A 24082-nucleotide genomic window follows, 5' to 3' on the forward strand; every position below is an offset into this window, starting at 1 on the left:
CTCTGGACACTATGCTGACAGACACAGCAAACCTTCTTGCCACAGCTCGCATTGATGTGCCATCCTGGATGAGCTGCACTACCTGAGCCACTTGTGTGGGTTGTAGACTCCGTCTCATGCTACCACTAGAGTGAAAGCACCGCCAGCATTCAAAAGTGACCAAAACATCAGCCAGGAAGCATAGGAACTGAGAAGTGGTCTGTGGTCACCACCTGCAGAACTCCTTTATTGGGGGTGTCTTGCTAATTACCTATAATTTCCACCGGTTGTCTATTCCATTTGCACAACAGCATGTGAAATGTATTGTCAATCAGTGTTGCTTCCTAAGTGGACAGTTTGATTTCACAGAAGTGTGATTGACTTGGAGTTACATGTGTTGTTTAAGTGTTCCCTTTATTTTTTTGAGCAGTGTATATATATGTGTTGTATATGTATGATGGCGCCGGAGAAGATGGATGCCGTTTTAACCAACTGTGCTATTTTGTACATAATGTTGCTGCTACCGTCTCTTATGACTGAAAAGAGCTTCTGGACATCAGAACAGCGATTACTCATCTCGAATTGGACAAATCATTTTTCTTTAATGAGTCGGACGGGAAGGATATACTCGAACACCCGAACAGGCCCTCATCCACGTCATTCGCAGGAGGAAGAAACAGAGATTTCGCTGAAGGAGATCGGGGAGCCTAGTGAGGATCAGACAACGAGTGGCTAATCCACCTTTGCCATCCGTAGTGCTAGCCAACATTCAATCGATGGAAAATAAATGGGACGAACTAAGAGTACGTATATCCTACCAATGGGACCTTGAAAACTGTAATATAATATGTTTCACCGAGTCGTGGCTGAACAACGACATTAAACAGGTCAACACTCACAAGGCCGCAGGACCAGACGGATTACCACAACGTGTACTCCGAGCATGCGCTGACCAACTGGCAAGTGTCTTCACTGACATTTTCAACCACTCCCTGTGAGTCTGTAATACCAACATGTTTCAAGCATGTTTCAAACATCATAGTGTTCTTTGGCACAGGGACTAAGGTAACCTGCCTAAATGACACCCGACCCGTAGCACTCACGTGTCTGTAGCCATGTAGTGCTTTGAAAGGCAGGTCATGGCTCACATCAACACCATTATCCCAGAAACCCTAGACCCACTCCAATTTGCATACTGCCCCAACAGATCCACAGATGATGCCAGCTCTAATTCACTCCACACTACCCTTTCCCACCTGGGGTAAAGGAACACCAATGTGAGAATGCTATTCATTGACTACAGCTCAGCATTCAACACCATAGTACCCTCAAAGCTCACTACTAAGCTAAGGACCTTGAGACTAAACACCTCCCTCAGCAAATGGGTCCTGGACTTCCTGACGGGCCGCCCCCAGGTGGTAAGGGTAAGTAACAATGCATCCACCACGCTGATACGCAACACGGGGGCCCCTCAGGGGTGCATGCTCAGTCCCCTCCTGTACTCCCTGTTCACTCATGACTGCACGGCCAGGCAGGACTCCAACACCATCATCAAGTTTGCCTATGACAACAGTGGTAGGCCTGATAACTAACAACGATGAGACTGCCTATAGGGAGGTCAGAGAACTGACCATGTGGTGCAAGGACAACAACCTCTTCCTCAATGTGATCAAGACAAAGGAGTTGATTGTGGACTACAGGAAAAGGAGGACCAAGCACGCACCCATTCTCATCGACGGGGCTGTAGTGGAGCAGGTTGAGAGCTTCAAGTTCCTTGGCGTCCATATCATCAACAAACTAACATGGTCCAAGCACACCAAGACAGTCGTGAAAAGGGCACAACAAAACCTATTCTCCCTCTAGAGACTGAAAAGATTTTGCCCGGGTACTCAGATCCTCAAAATGTTTTACAGCTGCACCATCGAGAGCATCCTGACGGTTGCATCACTGCCTGGTATGGCAACTGCTCGGTCTCGGACCGCAAGGCATTAGAGGGTAGTGCGTACGGCCCAGTACATCACCGGGGCCAAGCTTCCTGCCATCCAGGACCTCTATACCAGGAGATGTCAGAGGAAGGCCCTAAAAAATGTCAAAGACTCCAGCCACCCTAGTCATAGACTGTTCTCTGTGCTACCGCATGGCAAGAGGTACCGGAGCGCCAAGTCTAGGTCCAAGAGGCTTTTAAACAGCTTCTACCCCCAAGCCATAAGACTCCTGAACATCTAATCAAAATGGCTACCCAGACTATTTGCATTGCCCCCCCTCTTCTACGCTGCTGCTACTCTCTGCTATCATCTATGCATATTGACTTTAATAACTATACCTACATGTACATATTACTTCAACTACCTTGACACCGGTACCCCCTGTATTTAGCCTCTGTACCGGTACCCCCTGTATATAGCCTCTGTACCGGTACCCCCTGTATATAGCCTCTGTACCGGTACCCCCTGTATATAGCCTCTGTACCGGTACCCCCTGTATATAGCCTCTGTACCGGTACCCCCTGTATTTAGCCTCTGTACCGGTACCCCCTGTATTTAGCCTCTGTACCGGTACCCCCTGTATATAGCCTCTGTACCGGTACCCCCTGTATATAGCCTCTGTACCGGTACCCCCTGTATATAGCCTCTGTACCGGTACCCCCTGTATATAGCCTCTGTACCGGTACCCCCTGTATTTAGCCTCTGTACCGGTACCCCCTGTATTTAGCCTCTGTACCGGTACCCCCTGTATATAGCCTCTGTACCGGTACCCCCTGTATTTAGCCTCTGTACCGGTACCCCCTGTATATAGCCTCTGTACCGGTACCCCCTGTATATAGCCTCTGTACCGGTACCCCCTGTATATAGCCTCTGTACCGGTACCCCCTGTATATAGCCTCTGTACCGGTACCCCCTGTATATAGCCTCTGTACCGGTACCCCCTGTATATAGCCTCTGTACCGGTACCCCCTGTATTTAGCCTCTGTACCGGTACCCCCTGTATATAGCCTCTGTACCGGTACCCCCTGTATTTAGCCTCTGTACCGGTACCCCCTGTATATAGCCTCGCTATTGTTATTTTACTGCTGCTCTTTAATTATTTGTTACTTTTATCTCTAACTTTTTGTTGTTGTATTTTCTTAACTGCATACATAGTTGGTTAAGGGCTTGTAAGTAAGCATTTCACTGTAAGGTCTGCACCTGATGTATTAGGCGAATGTGACATAAAATATGATTTGTAACGATGTGTAAATAGTTAAAGTACAAAAACAAAAAATAAATCAACAAATATAGGTTGTATTTACAATGGTGTTTGTTCTTCACTGGTTGACCTTTTCTTGTGGCAACAGGTCACACATCTTGCTGCTGTGATGGCACACTGGGATTTCACCCAGTAGATATGGGAGTTTATCAACATTGGATTTGTTTTCAAATTCCTTGTGGGTCTGTGTAATCTGAGGGAAATATGTGTCTCTAATATGGTCATACATTCGGCAGGAGGTTAGGAAGTGTAGCTCAGTATCCACCTCATTTTGTGGGCAGTGTGCACATAGCTGGTCTTCTCTTGAGAGCCAGGTCTGCCTACGGTGGCCTTTCTCAATAGGAAGGCTATGCTCACTGAGTCTGTACATAGTCATAATTTGGGGTCAGTCACAGTGGTCAGGTATTCTGTCACTGTGTACTCTTTGTTTAGGACCAAATAGCATTCTAGCATGCTATGTTTTTTTTTGTTAATTACTTGACACATTGGAATTATCTTTTTGTTTCCTCGTGATTTGGTTGGGTCTAATTGTGTTGCTGCACCAGCTTGCTTAGTGGACTCGTCTCTAGATTAAACTCTCTGTAGGTAATGGCTTTGTTATGGAAGGTTTGGGAATCGCTTCATTTTAGGTGGTTGTAGAATTGAACGGCTCTTTTCAGGATTTAGATAATTTGCGGGTATAGGCCTGCTCTGCATGCAGAATTTTGTGTTTTTTGTGAATTTGGTGTCCCATTCTGTGAATTCTTGTTTGCTGAGCGGGCCCCAGACCTCACAACTATAAAGGGCAATGGGTTCTATAACTGATTCAAGTATTTTTAGCCAGATCCTAATTGGTATGTCAAATTTTGTGGTCCTTTTGATGGAATAGAAGGCCCTTCTTGCCTTGTCTCTCAGATCGTTCCCAGCTTTGTGGAAGTTACCTGTGGCGGCTGAGGTTTAGGTCGAGGTATGTATAGGTTTGTGTTTGCTCTAGAGCAACGGTGTCTAGATGGAATTTGTATTTGTGGTCCTGGCAACTGGACCTTTTTTGGAACACCATTATTTTTGTCTTACTGAGATTTACTGTCAGGGCCCAGGTGTTGTAGGCCCTCCATGGTTGGGGACAGAAGCACCAGATCATCAGCAAACAGTAGACATTTGACTTCAGATAGTAAGGTGAGGGCGGGTGCTGCAGACTGTTCTAGTGCCCTCGCGAATTCGTTGATATATATGTTGGAGGGTGGGGTTTAAGCTGCATCCCTGTCTCACCCCACGGCCCTGTGGAAATAAATGTTTACTTTTGCTAATTTTAATCGCACACTTGTTTGTGTACATGGATTTTATAATGTATGTTTTTCCGTCAACACCACTTTCCATGAATTTGTATAACAGACCCTCATGCCAAATTGAGTCAAAGGCTTTTTCGAAATCAATGAGGCATGAGAAGACTTTGTTTTGGTTTGTTTGTCAATTAGGGTTCGCAGGTTGAATACAGTTGAAGTCAGAAGTTTACATACACCTTAGCCAAATACATTTAAACTGAGTTTTCAAATTGTATTTAATCATAGTAAAAACTCCCTGAAGTAGGTCAGTTAGGATCACCACTTTATTTCAAGAATGGGAAATCTCAGAATAATAGTAGAGAATTATTTCTTTCAGCTTTTATTTCTTTCATCACATTCCCAGTGGGTCAGAAGTTTACATACACTCAATTAGTATTTGGTAGCATTGCCTTTTAAATTGTTTAACTTGGGTCAGACGTTTCGGGTAGCCTTCCCACAATAAGTTGGGTGAATTTTGGCCCATTCCTCCTGACAGAGCTGGTGTAACTGAGTCAGGTTTGTAGGCCTCCTTGCTCAGACACGCTTTTTCATTTCTGCCCACACATTTTCTATAGGATTGAGGTCAGGGCTTTGTGATGGCCACTCCAATACCTTGACTTTGTTGTCCTTAAGCCATTTTGCCACAACTTTGGAAGTATGCTTGGGGTCATTGTCCATTTGGAAGAACCATTTGCGACCAAGCTTTAACTTCCTGACTGATGTCTTGAGATGTTGCTTCAATATATCTACATAATTTTCCTCCCTCATGATGTCATTTATTTTGTGAAGTGCACCAGTCCCTCCTGCAGCAAAGCACCCCCACAACATGATGCTATACCACCCCCGTGCTTCACGGTTGGGATGGTGTTCTTCGGCTTGCAAGCCTCCCCCTTTTTCCTCCAAACATAACGATGGTCATTATGGCCAAACAGTTCTATTTTTGTTTCATCAGACCAGAGGACATTTCTCCAAAAAGTACGATCTTTGTCCCCATGTGCAGTTGCAAACCGTAGTCTGGCTTTTTTATGGCGGTTTTGGAGCAGTGGCTTCTTCCTTGCTGAGCGGCCTTTCAGGTTATGTCGATATAGGACTCGTTTTACTATGGATAAAGATACTTTTGTACTAATTTCCTCTAGCCTCTTCACACGGTCCTTTGTTGTTGTTCTGGGACTGATTTGCACTTTTCGCACCAAAGTACTTTCATCTCTAGGAGACAGAACGCGTCTCCTTCCTGAGCGGTATGATGGCTGCGTGGTCCCATGGTGTTTATACTTGCGTACTATTGTTTGTACAGATAAACGTGGTACCTTCAGGCATTTGGAAATTACTCCCAATGATGAACCAGACTTGTAGAGGTCTACAATGTTTTTCTGAGGTCTTGGCTGATTTATTTTTTATTTCCCCAAGATGTCAAGCAAAGAGGCACTGAGTTTGAAGGTAGGTCTTGAAATACATCCACAGGTACACTTCCAATTGACTCAAATTATGTCAATTAGCCTATCAGAAGCTTCTAAAGCAATGACATAATTTTCTGTAATTTTCCAAGCTGTTTAAAGCACCGTCAACTTAGTGTATGTAAACTTCTGACCACTGGAATTGTGATACAGTGAATTATAAGTGAAATAATCTGTCTGTAAACAATTGTTGGAAAAATTACTTGTGTCATGCACAAAGTAGATGTCCTAACCTACTTGCCAAAACTATAGTTTGTTAACAAGAAATTTGTGGAGTGGTTGAAAAACGAGTTTTAATGACTCCAACCTAAGTGTGTGTAAACTTCTGACTTCAACTGTATGTGGTCTGTTGTATGGTAATTTGGTAGAAAGCCAATTTGACATTTGCTCAGTTCATTGTTTTCACTGAGTAAATGTACGAGTCTGCTGTTAATGCAGAGGATATTCCCAAAGTTGCTGTTGAAACCTATCCCACTGTAGTTATTGGGGTCAAATTTGGCTCCACTTCTATGGATTGGGTTGATCAGTCCTTGGTTCCAAATATTGGGGAAGATGCCAGAGCTATGGATGATGTTACAGTTTTAGTACAGACAATTGGAAATTATTTTCTGTATGTTTGATCATTTCATTGAGGATACCATCACACAATAGTCCTTTTTGGGTTGGAGGGTTTTTATTTTGTCCTGTAGTTCATTCAAGGTAATTGGAGAATCCAGTGAGTTCTGGAAGTCTTTAATAGTTGATTCTAAGATTTGTATTTGATCATGTATATGTGTTTGTTCTTTGTTGTAGAGCCAAAAAGATTGGAAAAGTGGTTTATCTCCCTCTCTCTCCCTCCTCCTCCCATCCCAGCTCTGTACTTCTCCAAACCTGAATCACACTGTTCTTTTCACTGTCTCTGTTTTTCCCCCCTCAGGCAAGAGCAGCAGTAACTCTGCTCTGTTTCCCCCCCTCAGGCAAGAGCAGCAGTAACTCTGTTCTGTTTCCCCCCCTCAGGCAAGAGCAGCAGTAACTCTGTTCTGTTCCCCCCCCCCCCCCCCCCCTCAGGCAAGAGCAGCAGTAACTCTGTTCTGTTTCCCCCCTCAGGCAAGAGCAGCAGTAACTCTGTTCTGTTTCCCCCCTCAGGCAAGAGCAGCAGTAACTCTGTTCTGTTTCCCCCCTCAGGCAAGAGCAGCAGTAACTCTGTTCTGTTTCCCCCCCTCAGGCAAGAGCAGCAGTAACTCTGTTCTGTTTTTCCCCCTCAGGCAAGAGCAGCAGTAACTCTGTTCTGTTTCCCCCCTCAGGCAAGAGCAGCAGTAACTCTGTTCTGTTTTTCCCCCTCAGGCAAGAGCAGCAGTAACTCTGTTCTGTTTCCCCCCCTCAGGCAAGAGCAGCAGTAACTCTGTTCTGTTCCCCCCCCTCAGGCAAGAGCAGCAGTAACTCTGTTCTGTTTCCCCCCCTCAGGCAAGAGCAGCAGTAACTCTGTTCTGTTTCCCCCCCTCAGACAAGAGCAGCAGTAACTCTGTTCTGTTTTTCCCCCTCAGGCAAGAGCAGCAGTAACTCTGTTCTGTTTCCCCCCTCAGGCAAGAGCAGCAGTAACTCTGTTCTGTTTTTCCCCCCTCAGGCAAGAGCAGCAGTAACTCTGTTCTGTTTTTCCCCCCTCAGGCAAGAGCAGCAGTAACTCTGTTCTGTTTCCCCCCCTCAGGCAAGAGCAGCAGTAACTCTGTTCTGTTTTTCCCCCCTCAGGCAAGAGCAGCAGTAACTCTGTTCTGTTTTTCCCCCCTCAGACAAGAGCAGCAGTAACTCTGTTCTGTTTTTCCCCCCTCAGGCAAGAGCAGCAGTAACTCTGTTCTGTTTCCCCCCCTCAGGCAAGAGCAGCAGTAACTCTGTTCTGTTTCCCCCCCTCAGACAAGAGCAGCAGTAACTCTGTTCTGTTTCCCCCCTCAGGCAAGAGCAGCAGTAACTCTGTTCACTTCACTTTAGCTCAACTTCACTCATAAAGGAACAAAAACAACAAAGCCTCCTACTTCTGGATGCCTCCGCTGCGGTTGTGTTTGATAGCAGAGTGATGTCTAGGCAGAGAACAACTTTTAAATCATTTATTTATGATGAAAACTACCCCAAAAACACTCTGTCAGTTGGACTCCTAGGCAGCATCCCAAATGGCATCCTATTCCCTATATAGTGCACTACTTTTGACCAGGGCCCACATGGGGTTTTGGTCAAAAGTAGTGTACTATATAGTATGGCTGGGAATTGCCAGGGACCTCACAATACGATATTATCATGATACTTAGGTGCCGATACGATATGTATTGCAATTTTTTAAATGTTTTTAACCTTATTTAACTAGGCAAGTCAGTTGAGACAAATTCTTATTTACAAAGACGGCCTACCGGGGAACAGTGGGTTAACTGCCTTGTTCAGGGGCAGAACGACAGATTTTTACCTTGTCAGCTCGGAGATTCGATCCAGCAATCTTTTGGTTACTGGCCCAACGTTCTAACCACTAGGCTATCTGCCACACCAATTCTCACGATTCTATATGTATTGTGATTCGATAGGGATTTTATTGCGTTTTGGTGCAGGTACAGCCAACTAGCGCAATAAATAATATTGAGATATTGTCAAAACTATATATCGTCAGAAATAATATCCCAATATGTAACCGTATCAATTTATTCCCCCATCACTACTACACAGGGAAAGGATTTCAGACACAGCTCCAGTTACCTGCTCTGCGTGCCTCGAAACAAGCCATGCCCATCTCTTCCTTCAGCTCCTCATTCTCCACGGCGATGGCCTCTCCTACACCAACAAAGCGTCCCACAGCAACGCTGACGGCCTGGCCCACCCTCTGGATGGCCTGCTGGGTCCGCTCCGACTTCTTTGGCTTGTCTTTGTGGTTGATCAGTGTGGTGATCTAGGAGGATACAGAGACTGGTCAGTGTGGTAATACAGAGGCTGGTCAGTGTGGTGATACAGAGGCTGGTCAGTGTTGTAATACAGAGGCTGGTCAGTGTTGTAATACAGAGGCTGGTCAGCGTGGTGATACAGAGACACAAGCTGGTCAGCGTGGTGATACAGAGACACAAGCTGGTCAGCGTGGTGATACAGAGACACAAGCTGGTCAGCGTGGTGATACAGAGACACAAGCTGGTCAGCGTGGTGATACAGAGACACAACCTGGTCAGTGTGGTGATAGAGACACAAGCTGGTCAGCGTGGTGACACAGAGACACAAGCTGGTCAGCGTGGTGATACAGAGACACAAGCTGGTCAGCGTGGTGATACAGAGACACAAGCTGGTCAGCGTGGTGATACAGAGACACAAGCTGGTCAGCGTGGTGATACAGAGACACAAGCTGGTCAGCGTGGTGATACAGAGACACAAGCTGGTCAGCGTGGTGATACAGAGACACAAGCTGGTCAGCGTGGTGATACAGAGACACAAGCTGGTCAGCGTGGTGATACAGAGACACAAGCTGGTCAGCGTGGTGATACAGAGACACAAGCTGGTCAGCGTGGTGATACAGAGACACAAGCTGGTCAGCGTGGTGATACAGAGACACAAGCTGGTCAGCGTGGTGATACAGAGACACAAGCTGGTCAGCGTGGTGATACAGAGACACAAGCTGGTCAGCGTGGTGATACAGAGACACAAGCTGGTCAGCGTGGTGATACAGAGACACAAGCTGGTCAGCGTGGTGATACAGAGACACAAGCTGGTCAGCGTGGTGATACAGAGACACAAGCTGGTCAGCGTGGTGATACAGAGACACAAGCTGGTCAGCGTGGTGATACAGAGACACAAGCTGGTCAGCGTGGTGATACAGAGACACAAGCTGGTCAGCGTGGTGATACAGAAACACAAGCTGGTCAGCGTGGTGATACAGAGACACAAGCTGGTCAGCGTGGTGATACAGAGACACAAGCTGGTCAGCGTGGTGATACAGAAACACAAGCTGGTCAGCGTGGTGATAGACACACAAGCTGGTCAGCGTGGTGATAGAGACACAAGCTGGTCAGCGTGGTGATACAGAGACACAAGCTGGTCAGCGTGGTGATACAGAGACACAAGCTGGTCAGCGTGGTGATACAGAGACACAAGCTGGTCAGCGTGGTGATACAGAGACACAAGCTGGTCAGCGTGGTGATACAGAGACACAAGCTGGTCAGCGTGGTGATACAGAGACACAAGCTGGTCAGCGTGGTGATACAGAGACACAAGCTGGTCAGCGTGGTGATACAGAGACACAAGCTGGTCAGCGTGGTGATACAGAGACACAAGCTGGTCAGCGTGGTGATACAGAGACACAAGCTGGTCAGCGTGGTGATACAGAGACACAAGCTGGTCAGCGTGGTGATACAGAGACACAAGCTGGTCAGCGTGGTGATACAGAGACACAAGCTGGTCAGCGTGGTGATACAGAGACACAAGCTGGTCAGCGTGGTGATACAGAGACACAAGCTGGTCAGCGTGGTGATACAGAGACACAAGCTGGTCAGCGTGGTGATACAGAGACACAAGCTGGTCAGCGTGGTGATACAGAGACACAAGCTGGTCAGCGTGGTGATACAGAGACACAAGCTGGTCAGCGTGGTGATAGAGACACAAGCTGGTCAGCGTGGTGATACAGAGACACAAGCTGGTCAGCGTGGTGATACAGAGACACAAGCTGGTCAGCGTGGTGATACAGAGACACAAGCTGGTCAGCGTGGTGATACAGAGACACAAGCTGGTCAGCGTGGTGATACAGAGACACAACCTGGTCAGCTTGGTGATACAGAGACACAACCTGGTCAGCGTGGTGATACAGAGACACAACCTGGTCAGCGTGGTGATACAGAGACACAAGCTGGTCAGCGTGGTGATACAGAGACACAAGCTGGTCAGCGTGGTGATACAGAGACACAAGCTGGTCAGCGTGGTGATACAGAGACACAAGCTGGTCAGCGTGGTGATACAGAGACACAAGCTGGTCAGCGTGGTGATACAGAGACACAAGCTGGTCAGCGTGGTGATACAGAGACACAAGCTGGTCAGCGTGGTGATACAGAGACACAAGCTGGTCAGCGTGGTGATACAGAGACACAAGCTGGTCAGCGTGGTGATACAGAGACACAAGCTGGTCAGCGTGGTGATACAGAGACACAAGCTGGTCAGCGTGGTGATACAGAGACACAAGCTGGTCAGCGTGGTGATACAGAGACACAAGCTGGTCAGCGTGGTGATACAGAGACACAACCTGGTCAGCGTGGTGATACAGAGACACAACCTGGTCAGCGTGGTGATACAGAGACACAAGCTGGTCAGCGTGGTGATACAGAGACACAAGCTGGTCAGCGTGGTGATACAGAGACACAAGCTGGTCAGCGTGGTGATACAGAGACACAAGCTGGTCAGCGTGGTGATACAGAGACACAAGCTGGTCAGCGTGGTGATACAGAGACACAAGCTGGTCAGCGTGGTGATACAGAGACACAAGCTGGTCAGCGTGGTGATACAGAGACACAAGCTGGTCAGCGTGGTGATACAGAGACACAAGCTGGTCAGCGTGGTGATACAGAGACACAAGCTGGTCAGTGTGGTGATACAGAGACACACTTTCCATGGCACAGTGTGCTGCTCTGCTCAACCTGAATCAGCATACCAACCCATTTCACTGTGGAACAGCATGTTTCCCCAAAACAAATAACCGTCTACACCATCCAGGCCACAGCGCAGGCCGTGTTTCCACCACTTTGCCCAAGTGAGGAAGTAGATATTAGATGAATTTCCTTTTGATTTCCTATGGAGTAGCCTAACAGGTGGAGAGAGCCGGCAGTGAGACAGCAGGAGTTGTCTCCCGTAGCGCAGCATCTACACACGCACACACACGCGTACACAAACAAACTTACACACGCACACACAGGCAACTCAGGTGGGGCCTATTAGCGACGATCAGAATAATTTGTTATGTATCGGACACACGCAAACTCATGCACGCACGCACGCGCACACACACACACACACACACCTCAGATGGGACCTGTTCGCTACGATCAGAGTCATCTATTATGTATAGGTTTGAACCAATTACTATAAATTATTCACTGATTGCCTTAGATACCTGAATGGAAACAATCCCTTCCAGACCATAACAGTGCACAGTTGGTGAGAGCTCAGTCGGGGGGAATTGAAACTGGTACACCACTGGCATTCTCAAGCCCCACTAACTCCTGGTGCGTGTCCCAAATGGTCCCCTTTGTAGCACTACTTTTGACCAGGGCCCACCATGAAGGGAGAAGGGTGCCATTTGGAACACAACCCTGTGGTCAGGTATCTATAATGTAGTAGGTTTACTGTACAAACCATGGTGCTTATAAGCAAGTTTAAAATATGTGTAAAACAAGTCTAAAACACATGTAAAACTGTCTAAACTTGGGCCCGCAAAACAGCTATCAATTCCTTCAGAAAATCTATGTGGTAGGATTTTTTGAAACAAGATTTCATCCAATTAGTGGCTCAAATGATTATTTTGGGATTTGGAAAACAAATTCAAATACCTCAGAACTGACTTTAGAATAGAAGGTGCTGGAACAGATAATACGTTTGTCCATTTCCTACATACAGTTGAAGTCAGAAGTTTACATACACCTTAGCCAAATACATTTAAACTGAGTTTTCAAATTGTATTTAATCATAGTAAAAACTCCCTGAAGTAGGTCAGTTAGGATCACCACTTTATTTCAAGAATGGGAAATCTCAGAATAATAGTAGAGAATTATTTCTTTCAGCTTTTATTTCTTTCATCACATTCCCAGTGGGTCAGAAGTTTACATACACTCAATTAGTATTTGGTAGCATTGCCTTTTAAATTGTTTAACTTGGGTCAGACGTTTCGGGTAGCCTTCCCACAATAAGTTGGGTGAATTTTGGCCCATTCCTCCTGACAGAGCTGGTGTAACTGAGTCAGGTTTGTAGGCCTCCTTGCTCAGACACGCTTTTTCATTTCTGCCCACACATTTTCTATAGGATTGAGGTCAGGGCTTTGTGATGGCCACTCCAATACCTTGACTTTGTTGTCCTTAAGCCATTTTGCCACAACTTTGGAAGTATGCTTGGGGTCATTGTCCATTTGGAAGAACCATTTGCGACCAAGCTTTAACTTCCTGACTGATGTCTTGAGATGTTGCTTCAATATATCTACATAATTTTCCTCCCTCATGATGTCATTTATTTTGTGAAGTGCACCAGTCCCTCCTGCAGCAAAGCACCCCCACAACATGATGCTATACCACCCCCGTGCTTCACGGTTGGGATGGTGTTCTTCGGCTTGCAAGCCTCCCCCTTTTTCCTCCAAACATAACGATGGTCATTATGGCCAAACAGTTCTATTTTTGTTTCATCAGACCAGAGGACATTTCTCCAAAAAGTACGATCTTTGTCCCCATGTGCAGTTGCAAACCGTAGTCTGGCTTTTTTATGGCGGTTTTGGAGCAGTGGCTTCTTCCTTGCTGAGCGGCCTTTCAGGTTATGTCGATATAGGACTCGTTTTACTATGGATAAAGATACTTTTGTACTAATCTCCTCTAGCCTCTTCACACGGTCCTTTGTTGTTGTTCTGGGACTGATTTGCACTTTTCGCACCAAAGTACTTTCATCTCTAGGAGACAGAACGCGTCTCCTTCCTGAGCGGTATGATGGCTGCGTGGTCCCATGGTGTTTATACTTGCGTACTATTGTTTGTACAGATAAACGTGGTACCTTCAGGCATTTGGAAATTACTCCCAATGATGAACCAGACTTGTAGAGGTCTACAATGTTTTTCTGAGGTCTTGGCTGATTTATTTTTTATTTCCCCAAGATGTCAAGCAAAGAGGCACTGAGTTTGAAGGTAGGCCTTGAAATACATCCACAGGTACACCTCCAATTGACTCAAATGATGTCAATTAGCCTATCAGAAGCTTCTAAAGCCATGACATCATTTTCTGGAATTTTCCAAGCTGTTACATACTTAGTGTATGTAAACTTCTGACCCACTGGAATTGTGATACAGTGAATTATAAGTGAAATAATCTGTCTGTAAACAATTGTTGGAAAAATTCCTTGTGTCATGCACAAAGTAGATGTCCTAACCGACTTGCCAAAACTATAGTTTGTTAACAAGACATTTGTGGAGTGGTTGAAAAACGAGTTTTAATGACTCAAACTTAAGTGTATGTAAACTTCCGACTTCAACTGTAGGTGAATTTGGAAAGAGGACCAGAGGGAGAAACAGAGGCAGAGAGAGAGAGAACGCAAAGAGGACACCCTAGGGCGCTGGAACGCAAAGAGGAGGCCCTAGGGCGCTGGAACATAGAGAGGAAGCACTAGGGAGCTCATCAAGTGCAGTGGGGATAGGTAATTCCCCTTCATCCACCTGCTTTTCACAGCCCACTCTTCAAACAGAACCACAGCCCACTTTTCAACCATAACAGAACCACAGCCCACTCTTCAACCAGGCGGCAGGTAGCCTAGTGGTTAAGAGCGTTGGGCTAGTAACCGAAAGTTCACTAGTTCGAATTCCCAAGTAGACTAGATGAAAAATATGTTGATATGCCCTTGAGCAAGTCAGTTATCCAATGCAACTTACAGGAGTAATTAGTGTTAAGAGCCTCTGCTAAATTACTAAAATGTAACAGAACCACAGCCCATTCCTCAACCAGAACAGAACCACAGCCCACTTTCCAGCCACAACAGAAGATGCTCGAGACACATTAATTGGAAGGGGGCGGCGGGTGAGTTTGGAGTGAGTACGTGACTACGTGATGTCACAGTGTAGCCGAGTGGAACGCGATGGTTGGTTTAGTGACGTGTGTCCCTGAAGAGGAGGATAATCAGACAATGAGAGAAAAGGTAACAGAGCATATCTCTCACTCTCCCCACTTATCTGCCACTCTCCTCTATCTCTCCTTCAATGCATCACAACAGCACTGCCTGGCAAGGATTAGATAGTCACTACTTATGATGCCTCCAAACCAAGGAGCGTTTGCTAACTCACCCACAGAAAAAAAGAGGCATTCTATAGGAAAAGGGAAATTCCATTTCTGTCCCAGAGCCTGAATACTGGATGAGATCTACTACTGTATATAACAGTATAGGACCATGGTGACTCAGTGATCTGGTTACCATATGTCACACTGTACACATCCTCTGCAGAAGGTTAGAATGTTTGGCCTGAATTAAAATCAACATCACAATGACATTTACATTCTGTGCAGACTTAATAGACAATCCATTTTTCTAATCTAGAGTCATGTGTCTTCACTACCCAGTACATGAGGATAACGGATGGTGTGTGTGTGTGTGTGTGTGTGTGCATGGCGTGCATATTTGGCGTGCAGGTCATAAAGGGCCTGAATCACGGGGTATCTGGTATTCATGACACTCAAAAGCCCTCTCGCGCTGGCACTCACCCAGAAAAGAAGGGATGCGACAGAACCTCAGGAACCTGACCAGTGCATCTGGTTGTGTTCCAAATGGAACACTGTTCCCTATATAGAGCACTACTTTTGGCTAGAACCAGGGAAATAGGGTGCCATTTGGGAAACACACTCTGCCGTTTAGCAGCTTGTTGAACGACTGTGGAGACCTGATAATAGCTCCCTCCGTGAGAAATCCCTCCATTTACTCTTGAGAAAAACAAGGAGGAAATGTATGAGGGCAGGAGTCTCATAAAACATTTCAAATCAAATCAAATTTTATTTGTCACATACACATGGTTAGCAGATGTTAATGCGAGTGTAGCGAAATGCTTGTGCTTCTAGTTCCGACAATGCAGTAATAACCAACAAGTAATCTAACCTAACAATTCCACAACTACTACCTTATACACACAAGTGTAAAGGGATAAAGAATATGTACATAAAGATATATGAATGAGTGATGGTACAGAACGGCATAGGCAAGATGCAGTAGATGGTATAGTGTACAGTCTATACATATGAGATGAGTAATGTAGGGTATGTAAACATAAAGTGGCATAGTTTAAAGTGGCTAGTGATACATGTATTGATTGAAAGGAAGCGAAAGATAGGGTATACTTGGAAATGTGAGAGTGTATTGACGGTCAGTGTGTACGTGTGTATTATAGAGATAGAGGAGAGAAAGTGTCCTTAACTTCCTCCTGCGGTATCAACAGAACACATGACTACATGGGGCTGTGTGTAAATAGTAATGAAGCAGGGTGGAGAAACATAATATTAATCAGAGAGAGAGAGAGATGCTATATTAAATCAGACAGAGAGATGCTATATTAATTTAAAACCAAAAGGGAGGGAGAGGAGAGTGAGCTGCTATATGGGTCTAAAGCCAAAAGAGAGATTGTGAGAGTTGCTATATTAATCTAAAACCAAGAGCTGCTATATTAATCTAAAACCAAGGAGGGAGAGAGAGAGAGAGATGCTCCATTAATCTGAGAGAGAGAGCTGCTCCATTAATCAGAGAGAGCTGCGCCATTAATCTGAGAGAGAGCTGCTCCGTTAATCTGAGAGAGAGAGAGAGCTGCTCCGTTAATCTGAGAGAGAGAGAGAGCTGCTCCGTTAATCTGAGAGAGAGAGAGAGCTTCTCCATTAATCTGAGAGAGAGAGCTTCTCCATTAATCTGAGAGAGAGAGCTGCTCCATTAATCAGAGAGAGAGAGCTGCGCCATTAATCTGAGAGAGACAGAGAGCTGCGCCATTAATCTGAGCGAGAGAGAGAGAGGCTCTATGGGTCTAAAATGAAAAGAGGGAGAGAGAGAGCTGCTATATAAATGTAAAACCAAAGGGGAGGGAGAGCGAGAGAGAACTGCTATATGGGTCTAAAGCCAAAAGAGAGATTGTGAGAAAGAATTGCTATATGAATCTAAAACCAAGAGGGAAAGACGTCACAGTGTAGCCGAATGGAAAGCCATGGTTGGTTTAGTGACGTGTGTCTAGGGCTGGGCGATATGGCCTAAAACTAATATCTTGATTTCTTCAAATTTATGGGCGATTCACGATAAACAGTACCAATCAAAAGATTGGACACACCTCACCCTGAAATTTCCATCCCTAACTATAACATTTTCCGACAAGATAGAACTGCCAAAGGGGGCGGAGTGGAAATCTACTGCAGAGATAGCATGCAGAGTTCTGTCATACTATCCAGGTCTGTGTCCAAACAATTTGAGCTTCTACTTCTAAAAATCCACCTTTTCAGAAACAAGTCTCTCACCGTTGCCACTTGCTATAGACCACCCTCTGCCCCCAGCTGTGCCCTCGACACCATATGTGAATTGATTGCCCCCCATCTATCTTCAGAGCTCGTGCTGCTAGGTGACCTAAACTGGGACATGCTTAACACCCCGGCCATCCTACAATCTAAGCTTGATGCCCTCAATCTCACACAAATGATCAATGATCCTACCAGGTACAACCCCAAATCCGTAAACACGGGCACCCTCATAGATATCATCCTAACAAACTTGCCCTCCAAATACACCTCTGCTATCTTCAACCAAGATCTCAGCAATCACTGCCTCATTGCCTGCATCCGTAATAGATCTGCGGTCAAACAACCACCCCTCATCACTGTCAAACGCTCCCTGAAACACTTCAGCGAGCAGGCCTTTCTAATCGACCTGGCCCGGGTATCCTGGAAGGCTATTGACCTCACCCCGTCAGTAGAGGATTCCTGGTTATTCTTTAAAAGTGCCATCTTAAATAAGTATGCCCCATTCAACATTTTTGAACCAGGAACAGATATAGCCCTTGGTTCACTCCAGACCTGACTGCCCTTGACCAGCACAAAAACATCCTGTGGCGTACTGCATTAGCATCAAATAGCCCCCGTGATATGCAACTTTTCAGGGAAGTTAGGAACCAATATACACAAGCAGTTAGGATAGTTAAGGCTAGCTTTTTCAAACAGAAATTTGCATCCGGTAGCACAAACTCAAAAAGGTTCTGGGACACTGTAAAGTCCATGGAGAATAAGAGCACCTCCTCCCAGCTGCCCACTGCACTGAGGCTAGGAAACACTGTCACCACCGATTTATCCATGATAATTGAGAATTTCAATAAGCATTTTTTTACTGCTGGCCATGCTTTCCACCTGGCTACCCCTACCCTGGTCAACTTCCCTGCACCCCCTACAGCAACTCACCCAAGCCTCCCCATTTCTCCTTCACCAAAATCCAGATAGCTGATGTTCTGAAAGAGCTGAAAAATCTGGACCCCTACAAATCAGCTGGGCTAGAAAATCTGGACCCTCTCTTTCTAAAATGATCTGTCGAAATTGTTGCAACCCCAATTACTAGCCTGTTCAACCTCTTTCGTATCTTCTGAGATCCCCAAAGATCGTAAAGCTGTCGCGGTCATCCCCCTCTTCAAAGGGGGAGACACTCTAGACCCAAACTGCTACAAACCTATATCTATCCTACCCTGCCTTTCTAAACGTCTTCGAAAGCCAAGTTAACAAACAGATCACCGACCATTTCGAATCCCACCTCTGCTATGGAATCTGGCTTCCGAGCTGGCCATGGGTGCGCACCTCAGCCACGCTCAAGGTCCTAAACAATATCATAACTGCCATCGATAAAGTACAATACTGTGCAGCCGTCTTCATCGACCTGGCCAAGGCTTCCGACTCTGTCAATCACCACATTCTTATCGGCAGACTCAGCCTTGGTTTCTCAAATGACTGCCTCGCCTGGTTCACCAACTACTTCTCAGAGAGTTCAGTGTGTCAAGTCGGAGGGCCTGTTGTCCGGACCTCTGGCAGTCTCTATGGGGGTGCCACAGGGTTCAATTCTCGGGCCGACTCTCTTCTCTGTATACATCAATGATGTCGCTCTTGCTGCTGGTGATTCTCTGATTCACCTCTATGCAGACAACACCATTCTGTATACTTCTGGCCATACAACTCTCCTTCCGTGGCCTCCAACTGCTCTTAAATGCAAGTAAAACTAAATGCATGCTCTTCAACCGATCGTTGCCCGCACCTGCCCGCCCATCCAGCATCACTACTCTAGATGGTTCTGACCTAGAATATGTGGACAACTACAAATACGTAGGTGTCTGTCTGTCTGGTTAGACTGTAAACTCTCCTTCCAGACCCACATTAAGCCTCTCCAATCCAAAATTAAATCTAGAATCGGCTTCCTATTTCGCAAACATCCTTCACTCATGCTGCCAAACATACCCTCGTAAAACTGACTATCCTACCGATCCTCGACTTCGGCGATGTCATTTACAAAATATCCTCCAACACTCTACTCAGCAAATTGGATGCAGTCTATCACAGTTGCCATCCGTTTTGTCACCAAAGCCCCATATACTACCCACCACTGCGACCTGTATGCTCACGTTGGCTGGCACAAGCTTCATAGTCGTTGCCAAACCCACTGGCTCCAAGTCATCTATAAGTCTTTGCTAGGTAAAGTCCCGCCTTAGCTCAGCTCACTGGTCACCATAGCAGCACCCACCCGCAGCACGCGCTCCAGCAGGTATATTTCACTGGTAACCCCCAAAGCCAATTCCTCTTTGGCCGCCTTTCCTTCCAGTTCTCTGCTGCCAATGACTGGAACGAACTGCAAAAATTGCTTAAGATGGAGACTCATATCTCCCTCACTAACTTCAAGCACCAGCTGTCAGAGCAGCTCACAGATCATTGCACCTGTACATAGCCCATCCCCATACTGGTATATATTTTGCTCCTTTGCACCCCTGTATCTCTACTTGCACATTCATCTTCTGCACATCTACCACTCCAGTGTTTAATAGCGATACGTGGTATTCTGGTAATTCCAGAATGAATGTTCATTGGCACAGCGAGTTGAAACCATTTGTCAGAGAGGAAGAAGTGATCTCTCAGCTTTGTTGTTGTGAGCGGTAGGGGGATGGGCTTGGGAGAAAGAGGCGAAGCGAGAGGTTTCAATCTCGCCAAAATCTGTCCAAAAGAAGCCCAATGTGTTTCTATGCGCTTACTTTGAATTTAAGCTTGTAGCCTGCCTTCCCGCCATTGGGACAACGACACCCATTGTTAGAGTGGAGACATGAGCATCTCGTCACGACATAAACACTCATAAAAACGAAAAAATACACACAAAAATGTAACTATTCTCTCTCTACTTCAATGCATCACAACAGCACTGCCTGGAAAGGATTAGATAGCCACTAGTTAATTTTAATTTTTTATGTTTTATTTATTTAACTAGGCAAGTCAGTTAAGAACAAATTCTTATTTACAATGACGGCCTAGGAACAGTGGGTTAACTGCCTTGGTCGGGGGCAGAACGACAGATTTTTACCTCGTTTACCTCAGGGAAATAGGGTGCCATTTGGGAAACACACTCTGCCTTTTAGCAGCTTGTTGAACGACTGTGGAGACCTGATAATAGCTCCCTCCGTGAGAAATCCTTCCATTTACTCTTGAGAAAAACAAGGAGAAAAAGAGGGAGGGAGCTGCTATAGGTCTAAAACCAAAAGAGGGAGGGAGAGCTGCTATAGGTCTAAAACCAAAAGAGGGAGAGAGAGGGCTGTTATATGAGTCTAAAACCAAAAGAGGGAGAGAGAGAGCTGCTATAGGTCTAAAACCAAAAGAGGGAGAGAGGGCTGTTATATGAGTCTAAAACCAAAAGAGGGAGAGAGAGAGCTGCTATAGGTCTAAAACCAAAAGAGGGAGAGAGAGAGCTGCTATAGGTCTAAAACCAAAAGAGGGAGGGAGAGAGCTGCTATAGGTCTAAAACCAAAAGAGGGAGAGAGAGCTGCTATAGGTCTAAAACCAAAAGAGGGAGGGAGAGAGCTGCTATAGGTCTAAAACCAAAAGAGGGAGAGAGAGCTGCTATAGGTCTAAAACCAAAAGAGGGAGAGAGCTGCTATATTGGTCTAAAATGAAAAAAAGAGCTAGAGAGCTGCTATATGAGTCTAATACCAATGTCTAATTATCTAACAGAGAGGAGGAAAATTGTCCAACACACTATAGCCTAACTCTAAACACTACCACACATCAGGCCTATGTATTCCTCTCTCTCGGATTATTTTAAATATGCTATTGGACCAAAAACAGATCTGGCTAATTAATCTATATGGGCAAAATAATGATGATCCACACTTCAAAAATATATAAACAGTTGAAGTCGGAAGTTTACATACACTTAGGTTGGAGTTATTAAAACTCGTTTTTCAACCACTCCACACATTTCTTGTTAACAAACTATAGTTTTGGCAAGTCGTTTAGGACCTCTACTTTGTGCATGACAAGTAATTTTTCCAACAATTGTTTACAGACAGATTATTTCACTTATAAATTCACTGCATCACAATTCCAGTGGGTCAGAAGTTTAGATACACTGAGTTGACTGTGCCTTTAAACAGCTTGGAAAATCCCAGAAAATTATGTCATGGCTTTAGAAGCTTCTGATTGACTCAAATTATGTCAATTAGCCTATTGGAGGTGCACCTGTGGATGTATTTCAAGGCCTACCTTCAAACTCAGTGCCTCTTTGCTTGACATCATGGGAAAATCAAAAGAAATCAGCCAAGACATCAGAAAAAAAATGTAGACCTCCACAAGTCTGTTTCATCCTTGGGAGCAATTTCCAAATGCCTGAATGTACCACGTTCATCTGTACAATAGTACGCAAGTATAAACACCATGGGACCACGCAGCCATCATACTGTACCATAAAAAAGCTTGACTACGGTTTGCAACTGCACATGGGGACAAAGATCGTACTTTTTGGAGAAATGTCCTCTGGTCTGATGAAACATAAATAGAACTGTTTGGCCATAATGACCATCGTTATGTTTGGAGGAAAAAGGGGGATGCTTGCAAGCCGAAGAACACCATCCCAACCATGAAGCACGGGGGTGGCAGCATCATGTTATGGGGGTGCTTTGCTGCAGGAGGGACTGGTGCACTTCACAAAATAGATGGCATCATGAGGAAAGAAAATGATGTGGATATATTGAAGCAACATCTCAAGACATCAATCAAGAAGTTAAAGCTTGGTCGCAAATGGGTCTTCTAAATGGACAATGACCCCAAGCATACTTCCAAAGTTGTGGCAAAATGGCTTAAGGACAACAAAGTCAAGGTATTGGAGTGTCCATCACAAAGCCCTGACCTCAATCCTATAGAAAATGTGTGGGCAGAACTGAAAAAGTGTGTGTGTGTGTGAGCAAGGAGGCCTACAAAACTGACTCCGTTACACCAGCTCTGTCAGGAGGAATGGGCCAAAATTCACCCAACTTATTGTGGGAAGCTTGTGGAAGGCTACCCGAAACGTTTGACCCAGGTTAAACTATTTAAAGGCAATGCTACCAAATAATAATTGAGTGTATGTAAACTAGAGGTCGACCGATTAAATCGGAATGGCCGATTAATTAGGGCCAATTTCAAGTTTTTATAACAATCGGAAATCTTTTTTTTACACCTTTATTTAACTAGGCAAGTCAGTTAAGAACACATTCTTATTTTCAATGACGGCCTAGGAACTGTGGGTTAACTGCCTTGTTCAGGGGCAGAACGACATATTTTTACCTTGTCAGCTCGGGGATTCGTTTTTGCAACCTTCCGGTTACTAGTCCAATGCTCTAACCACCTGCCTTACATTGCACTCCATGAGGAGCCTGCGTGGCAGGCTGACTACCTGTTACGCGAGGGCAACAAGAAGCCAAGGTAAGTTGCTAGCTAGCATTAAACTTGTAAAAAAACAATCAATCTTCACATAATCACTAGTTAACTACAGATGGTTGATGATATTACTAGTTTATCTAGCGTGTCCTGCGTTGCATATAATCGATGCGGTGCCCTGTTAATTTCTCATCGAATCACAGCCTACTTCGCCAAACGGGTGATGATTTAGCACTGTCGTTGCACCAAACCTAACCATAAATATCAATGCTTTTCTTTAAAATCAATACACAAGTATATATTTTTAAACCTGCATATTTAGTTAATATTGCCTGCTAACATGAATTTCTTATAATTAGGGAAATTGTGTCACTTCTCTAGCGTTCTTTGCAAGCAGTCAGGGTATATGCAGCATTTTAGGCCGCCTGGCTCTTTGCGAACTGTGTGAAGTCCATTTATTCCTAACAAAGATCGTAATTAATTTGCCAGAATTGTACATAATTATGACATAACATTGAAGGTTGTACAATGTAACAGCAATATTTTGACTTAGGGAAGCCACCCGTTAGATAAAATACGGAACGGTTCCGTATTTCACTGAAAGAATAAACGTTTTGTTTTCGAAATGATAGTTTCCGGATTCGACCATATTAATGACCAAAGGCTCGTATTTCTGTGTGTTATTATGTTATAATTAAGTCTATGATTTGATAGAGCAGTCTGACTGAGCGATGGTAGGCAGCAGCAGGCTGGTACGCATTCATTCAAACAGCACTTTCATGCGTTTTGCCAGCAGCTCTTCGCAATGCTTCAAGCATTGAGCTGTTTATGACTTCAAGCCTATCAACTCCTGAGATTAGGCCGGTGTAACCGATGTGAAATGGCTAGCTAGTTAGCGGGGTGCGCTCTAATAGCGTTTCAATCGGTGACGTCACTCGCTCTGAGACTTGGAGTAGTTGTTCCCTTTGCCCTACAAGGGCCGCGGCTTTTGTGGAGCGATGGGTAACAATGCTTCGAGGGTGGCTTTTGTCGATGTGTTCCTGGTTCGAGCCCAGGTAGGGGCGAGGAGAGGGACGGAAGCTATACTGTTACACTGGCAATACTAAAGTGCCTATAAGAACATCCAATAGTCAAAGGTATATGAAATACAAATGGTATAGAGAGAAATAGTCCTATAATTCCTATAATAACTACAACCAAAAACTTCTTACCTGGGAATATTGAAGACTCATGTTTAAAAGGAACCACCAGCTTTCATATGTGCTCATGATCTGAGCAAGGAACTTAAACGTTTTACATGGCACATATTGCACTTTTACTTTCTTCTCCAACACTTTGTTTTTGCATTATTTAAACCAAATTGAACATGTTTCATTATTTATTTGAGGCTAAATAGATTTTATTGATATATTATATTAAGTTAAAATAAGTGTTCATTCAGTATTGTTGTAATTGTCATTATTACAAATAAAAAACATTCTAAAAATCGGCCGATTTAATC

General features: G+C 45.0%; 1 protein-coding gene across 1 annotated transcript in view; it reads right to left on the minus strand.

The window, feature by feature from the left end:
- LOC120022673 (alpha-catulin-like) overlaps positions 1 to 24082 on the minus strand; it is a 120226-nt gene that overhangs the window by 56600 nt on the left and 39544 nt on the right. Inside the window, exon 2 of the mRNA XM_038966658.1 lies at positions 8693 to 8882. Coding sequence (XP_038822586.1) covers positions 8693 to 8882 — 190 coding nt within the window. The remainder of the gene's footprint in view (positions 1 to 8692; positions 8883 to 24082) is intronic.

The sequence above is a fragment of the Salvelinus namaycush genome, chromosome 27 (genome assembly GCF_016432855.1).
Source record: "Salvelinus namaycush isolate Seneca chromosome 27, SaNama_1.0, whole genome shotgun sequence".
Taxonomy (NCBI): Eukaryota; Metazoa; Chordata; class Actinopteri; order Salmoniformes; family Salmonidae; genus Salvelinus; species Salvelinus namaycush.